Genomic DNA, 6,809 nt, shown 5'->3' with positions numbered 1-6,809 from the left:
GGATTTTATTAGCACATAAGTGTAAATCATGACGCATAATGAACACTTACACACATGTCCACAAGATTCTTTATAGCTTTATTATAGATGATGCAACGTAAGTTTTATCGTGATTAGATTATCAAAGTTTGTTCTTCCTATCATCATTTTATAAAATATATAAAATGAGACAACTTTTACTTTTTAAGTGCACAAATCTTACAAGTTACAAGTGATACCAGAATGCATGAATCGGGATATTATTCATTTCATTCGTGTCTTAATTATGTGTGTTTTTGAGTAAAATTAAAATTATGGACCAAAAGTAAAAATCCGACCTGCCGGATTCGAACGAGCGACCTAAGGATAGCTATGATAACACTACAGTCCTCCGCTCTACCAACTGAGCTAAGGTCGGTTTGTTGTTATTTTTTCCAATAAATTTATAAAGCTTTTGGATCTTGAATTCAACATGTGACACACACTGTAAACCAAACAGAATCGTTTTGACCCATCACTCGACCCAGCCAACTCATTCACCTACATGATCACACCTACTTGTTAGCATCTTATCCTAATATATACTGTAGGGGGAGTAATAACCAAACCCGTTAACCGAACTCATAACAACCGAGCCAAAATTAACAGGTAATCGAATTAACCTAAAATCGGTTATCGATTATTTATTGTGTGCTCTATTAACCAAAAGTAACCAAAGTGAACCATTCATATTTTCATACATATTTCTAGCTTTTAAATTTTCATTTTGTTATAAACGTGTGCGTAAACATGTGCAAGTGAATGGATGAAAATTTTCAAACCAATGATACGATTTTGTTCCCTACATAGTATTTAAATATGTAATAAAATTTCTTACTCTCCTCTCAATTATCTTCAATACTTCCAAGTTTATATATTAATCTTGTTATGATTAGTGGTAAAATTATAACACATTTTAGGTACTTCATGTTTTATACTACCATTTCATGTACTTGTACCTTCATTTTATATATATTTATATCTTTATTTCAAAGTAAAAGTTTTAGCCTAAATTTGATTTGGTTATTAACTAAAATTAAGCTAGCTAAAAAATTTACTGAACAAACCAAACCGATCGATTAATCTGATTGGGGCTAATAGCCGAACCGAACTACGCACACCCCCTATATATTAACTTTTCTTTTACGATTATTATATTTTGATTTTCGTATTGCTAACACAGTATGGTATTAACACAGATAAACCCACAAAAGTTTATAGCATATAACTAACAAGCAGAATATCTCAAATCTGTTAAATGTAAGAACGATGAAATACAGATGGGAGGAATTCAGATAAATTGCTTCAGAAATTCTGTTGCCACTAATCTTCCTCTTGTGTTCATGGACAATTTCAGTTCACTTATCTCTTTATCAATATCCTGCAAATCAAGTATGTTGAATCAGTATAAGTATGGCCCGCAAAACGAAAATTTTCGGTATTTATATACTTATGAACAGGGGTGTTTATAAAAAGTTCAGCTGGTTTGACATTTATACGATTTGGTTCACGGTCTGTGAATGAGATTCAATGATTCGGTCGGCAGTTGAAACTTGTAACCAACCATTGTTTAACCTCTTTTATTTATTTTTCGTCTTGGGAATATGCAGTCGTGTAAATGGTTCATATTTACGAACCAGCTTTTAATATTTACATTCTAATTCCAACTTCCCAAAGATTCAATCCATAAAGAATCATTACAAATCTTTATACTTGAAACAGTTTCTTACTTCTATATCATTATTTGAGTCAAGTTTTACAGTAAAGACTTCATTTGATTATCATAATAAAGATCATTTTCTTTTTCTTTTCGAATGGAATTCTCAATGATGTCAAGCAAATAATCTAAATAGATCGAACAATGAAAAATAAATATAATTGTTAAATATTTCAATTTTCAACTTTAAAGTAAGTGTGAAAACTCTTTTCACAAAAATAGAAAGACTAACGATTTTGAAAAATAAAATGAAAAGCCGCTTCAAACTTCAAACTGCTAAAATTTTAAATTTTTAATACAATCTAAAACATCTTTTAATTAGGTCAAAAGGCAATAATAAGTAAAGTAAATAGAAATCTTACTTCCATGAATTGCACAATGAAGTCAATAAGCTTATGCTTCTGCATCTCTTCACAGTGGTAATTAGTGATAAGAAAACTAATATCATAACCCTGAAATAAGGGGGAAAAGGGTCAGTAACTTTTTTTTAAAAAAATTGAAACAACAAATATATGAAAGTTAAATGACAATCATATCAAATAAAGATTTGGTAGCTTTTACACACCTGTACTGGTTTTCTCCTCAAAACTTGAAAAGCTTCCGCCCTCATTGACAAAAATCTAAGGAACTTTTTGGTTAGAATGTTTTCAAGCTCGTCTGCCTGCTTTACCTATAAACAAATCATAAAAAGAAAAGAAAATGAAAAATAACCAGTTTAACACGAATAGAATGATAACCCAATAAAAATGGAAGCAAGTATTGACTTTCTGAAAAGACAAACGATACAAAACGTTGCAAGACTCATGAGGACCTCGTTTGTTCTAAGTTCTAACTGAACTTAAAATTTTCAACAATCAATAATCTAGTTTAGTAACTTAAAGTATTTGTAGTGTAATCCCTTAATCACATCTATTTTTCAAAAAATGTTGGTAATTTGATGGAAATGATGTATTTGTGAATTTCTGTTCTCATGACCATGTGAGCAACAAAAGTTATGACATGTGAAGAGAGAAATTATTAAAAATTCACTGCAATTACCTTGAGGCTTATGCGTAGTGAATTAATAGAAGTTTCAATCAAGCATTTTTCAGCTTCATTTCGACAAATCACAACCTGAATAAGAAATATCAATATTAAAATGATGTTACAAATAAGGATATTAGTAAATGATGATAAATTACTACTGTATCCTAGAAAGTATCATCTTCCAAAAAAATGAGTCTATTTATCTCCTTGTAAGTGCACATGTCTTCCAAGTGATTATCTCATTATCCCTTGAAGTTTCTCATATGCAAAAGATTAAGAATCATTAACCTTTCGACATTGTCATATTTGGCTCTCTCCCAAACCAACTATCATTCTTGTGAAAATGGCAAACTATAATTAATTAATAATAATAATAGTAATTTGTATTAATAATAAATGCAAGGATGAGTGATTTGTTCTTACTGAATTAAGCAGAAGTTCCGGGCTGGTTCTGAAAACAGAATGAAAATCATTAACATTTTGACTTTTTGACTTTTTTCTTTATACTGCGTGCTCAAAGGCGACGCATATGTGATATTTAATAACATTACAAAATCAGCACAAAAAAAGAAGGCGGATTCAAGTATCATCTATACATACTTCATCTCAACTTCTGGTTTGTTGTGTCTTTCAACTTCTTGACAAGGAAAGTTCTGCAAGAAGAATAAAACAATACTGAGAATGTATACATTCAAACCTAAATCTAGTAGTTAAGCAGCAGTGCTAAAACCATATGTCGGTTCATGTTGTATGGATGTGTGTACATGATGCACACCACCAAATGTGTTGAATCAATTGAAGATATAGTGACTTTAATAAAAAAAATGACTAGTTACCAAAAACTTCCATTTGGCATAACAAACTAACCTGTAAACACATGGCAGCCTCTAGAGTGTTGCGTATGCAAGTCAGATACAATCTCACTGAACTCGCCTGTAAAACATGAAAAGTTAATTGCTACAAACAAATACATAATGATCCCAAATTTTGCAATAAATTTCTGAAAACAACAAACAAATGTGAACACAGTAAAAATCCCGCTCATAGTAAAGTTACTTGCACGGTCTTGGGAGGGTGGGATGATGGCAAATATTTCCTCTCTCCCAGGAGACAGAGAGGTCAGAGGCTGCTTAGTGCTACCAGTGAGTAGGGGTGCAAATGAGCCGAGCTGCTCGAACTTGAATCGATAAGAAGCTCAAAACAAGCTGAGCCTTTTCGACCTCGAGTCGAGCCCGGGCCTCAAATAAAGCTCGTTTAGTTATCAAGCCCGAGCTCGAGCCTTATATGGGAAGCTTGCTTAGGCTAGTTGAGCCTCGTGTATTTTTAAATTTTACCTCTTTTTGACTTCTATTTATTAAGTTAGCACTTCACAGCTGAGCTCGAGCGAGCTTAAGCTCGTTCAAGGGTTTCTCAAAATATACAAATATAACAAAATATGTATATAAATTAATAAATAAATAATAAACGAGTCGAGCCCGGGCTTGAAAAAACAACTCACGGGCTGAGCTTGAGCCTGAGCCCTCATAAGTCCAAACGAGCCGAATTCGAGCCTAGTGGAGCTCGGGCTTGGCTTGGCTCGGCTCGTTTACACCCCTACCAGTGAGAGACCCCAGGTTCCAAAAACCTTTTTTTTAACTTGTAAAGTAATGCAGTCTAGATAACATAAAGTTCAGCTAAGGGAATCAAAACAACAGAACATGAAGACATAAAGTGCTAATTATAATAGTAGTAAACTACCAATAACAACAGCAAAACACAAAAGTTCAAACTTATCTCATAACCGATAAACATAAATCATCCCACTTATGCCATGATTTTTCACATAGTATTAAACAAAAGCATATAAATTCTCAATTGTTCGAAATCAGGTTCATGCACCAGGTCAAAAAAATATGTTCTGATAATCAGTAACTACTTATAGACACCGGCGGATGTAGGGAGCGCCCGGGATACCCCTCAACTTTCACATCGAAGTGCAAAATCAATTACAATTTTTCTTTTCTTCGTTTTATGTATTCGAATACCCCGTGCCCGTGACCAAATATTAAGATAACCCTAGGTCAAAATTATTTTTTTTGGGGGATAGTCCTCAAATTTTCTTCTAGATCCGCCAGTCGATATAGAAATTCATCCTTTGTAACAATTTACAGTTATCGGAAGCTCGATGTTAGATTAAAAACAGTCTCTATGGTAGATCAAACACATGAATTATTCCAGATACACACTGATGAATATACTACTAGACTACATTTTGTTCTTCTAATTGGTTATCCCGAATAATAATTTACGCTTATGAACGATGACTGTGTTGATAGGTAACACCTATATGTATAATATATTAAATTCAAGTTAATTAGATCCACACCGGATGCAAATTCAGATGAACATATGCGGAAATGAAATATAAAAATAAATAAATAAATAATAAATGAAACGGATTCAATAAACCTAGGGTTTAAATTGAAGCGTGTGTGAAAGTAAAACTGATGATGTTACACACACTTACCATAGATTGAATTAATATGAAATGTGTAGAAGAAGACTATGGATCGAAATGAGTTGTACGTTTGATCTCGAATTCAAAAGAATGAAGCATAAAAGGTTAAGAAGAAACCAAAAAGGTAGAGTTTTGAGAGAAAAACAAAAATCCGACCTGCCGGATTCGAACCAGCGACCTAAGGATGGCTATGTTAACACTACAGTCCTCCGCTCTACCAACTGAGCTAAGGTCGGTTTGCTATTAACCTTTTAAGAATGGATGATATCAAACTTCACAAATTAATAGTTCATGCTTAGAATGTGGCAAATGATGTTTCTAACTTACATATTTACAATCTCACTCATATAAACATGTATGCTTTAAAAGATGCAAAACAATAAACCAAGTATGGATGTTGGCTATTATTATTATTATTATTATTTAACAATAATTAAACCTCTGTTAAGAAAAAGAGCCAACCTGTAGCAGATAATTTGTACAAAATGATACAAAACCAAATACAACCACCCCTAGCTAATAGTAATGACAAAAAACATGATAGAGGTCACAGTCACACGTCATATCATTATCATAGCCACATCCACCCTTACACCAATCTTATCGACCATTAGGGTCGTCTTCGAAATTCCAAGTATCGTGCTACTATTAAAAAATTGTCCATGTAATTTTTTCCCGATGATGGATCAATATACAAATAGAAATGAACCAATATTGATCCATGAACATACGAGAAGGCGAATATTTTCAAGGCTGCTTGTTGTGAGCTAACGCCGACGACGTTCACCCCCTCCACCACGTCCTCACCCTATCCAACCCTTCCACGGTTAACCCATTAGTTAGTGTGTATCGTCCCACAACAACCGGCATAATAAAGACAAGGTTAATTCACCATTATGTCTTGTTGTCACTTACTATATAGTTAACCAAACAGCCTCGTAGATCCCATGTTTCCAGGTCGTACTTTTGTAGGTAACTCGATGGTGACTGACTGACAACGTGCTGCTAGATCCTTCAACCTTGCTTTTAAGTCTCGTCGTCATCTTGGAGCTTAATTATAATAATAATTATTATTAATAAATCACCATAAAAACCCCAATTTATGTTTTAATTCCAATCAACAACTACACACCCAGTGATCCAGGTTTACCCACTCATGTTTCTCAAGTTTCAATGAGGAGGTAATTAATAAATCCAATTGAAGTAAACCCTAATTGATCTTTATTCAAATTATTATTATTATTATTATTATTATTATTATTATTATTATTATTATTATTATGTTAATAAATAATTTTAGTGGGTTTTTTGGATCTAAAGCAGGGGTGGTGGTGAAGGAATAATGTTTAAGAGATCTAATTATAATCGACACCAGAAAATTAAAGGCTTGTTGATCAGATTCAAGATTGCAGCTGTTTTGCTTGTGGCTTTGATCATCTACTTGTTGTTCTTCTCTAGTAAGATCAAACACGTACAACCACAACCCCCATCTGAGGTCAGTTCATATTTAATTCATTCACTTTAAAGTTTAACCTTTATATGTTTAATTCG

General features: G+C 33.0%; 1 protein-coding gene and 2 non-coding genes across 3 annotated transcripts; all 3 read right to left on the bottom strand.

Annotated features, from left to right (window-relative positions):
* Positions 1 to 311: 311 nt before the first annotated feature.
* On the bottom strand, positions 312 to 397 carry TRNAY-GUA (transfer RNA tyrosine (anticodon GUA)). Its single transcript is given in 2 exon segments — positions 312 to 347; positions 361 to 397. It is a non-coding gene; the product is annotated as a tRNA-Tyr (tRNA).
* Positions 398 to 1,234: 837 nt separating this feature from the next.
* Positions 1,235 to 5,346, bottom strand: LOC143595686 (actin-related protein 2/3 complex subunit 4-like). The gene is made up of 8 exons (XM_077074642.1): positions 5,268 to 5,346; positions 3,629 to 3,694; positions 3,362 to 3,414; positions 3,185 to 3,212; positions 2,774 to 2,848; positions 2,301 to 2,405; positions 2,098 to 2,187; positions 1,235 to 1,399 (listed from the first exon to the last, which is right to left on the bottom strand). The coding sequence occupies exons 1-8, from the start codon at positions 5,268 to 5,270 to the stop codon at positions 1,310 to 1,312; spliced, it is 510 nt and encodes a 169-aa protein (XP_076930757.1). The 5' UTR covers positions 5,271 to 5,346; the 3' UTR covers positions 1,235 to 1,309.
* Positions 5,347 to 5,408: 62 nt separating this feature from the next.
* TRNAY-GUA (transfer RNA tyrosine (anticodon GUA)) lies at positions 5,409 to 5,494 on the bottom strand. The gene is given in 2 exon segments: positions 5,409 to 5,444; positions 5,458 to 5,494. It is a non-coding gene; the product is annotated as a tRNA-Tyr (tRNA).
* Positions 5,495 to 6,809: the final 1,315 nt, after the last annotated feature.

The sequence above is a fragment of the Bidens hawaiensis genome, unplaced genomic scaffold, assembly GCF_021521415.1.
Source record: "Bidens hawaiensis isolate Kalapana, Puna unplaced genomic scaffold, B.hawaiensis_p1.1 tig00045465_1, whole genome shotgun sequence".
In the NCBI taxonomy this organism is placed as follows: Eukaryota; Viridiplantae; Streptophyta; class Magnoliopsida; order Asterales; family Asteraceae; genus Bidens; species Bidens hawaiensis.
Note: the sequence above shows the minus strand (reverse complement) of the source record. Positions and strands in the feature narration are given on the sequence as shown.

Excerpts from the sequence above, each read along its gene's own strand:
- LOC143595686 (XM_077074642.1), bottom strand. Across the intron at positions 3,213-3,361 it reads AAACCAGAAGTTGAGATGAA|AACCAGCCCGGAACTTCTGC; the intron begins GTATGTATAGAT and ends TTCTGTTTTCAG. Across the intron at positions 1,400-2,097 it reads TCATTGTGCAATTCATGGAA|GATATTGATAAAGAGATAAG; the intron begins GTAAGATTTCTA and ends CTTGATTTGCAG.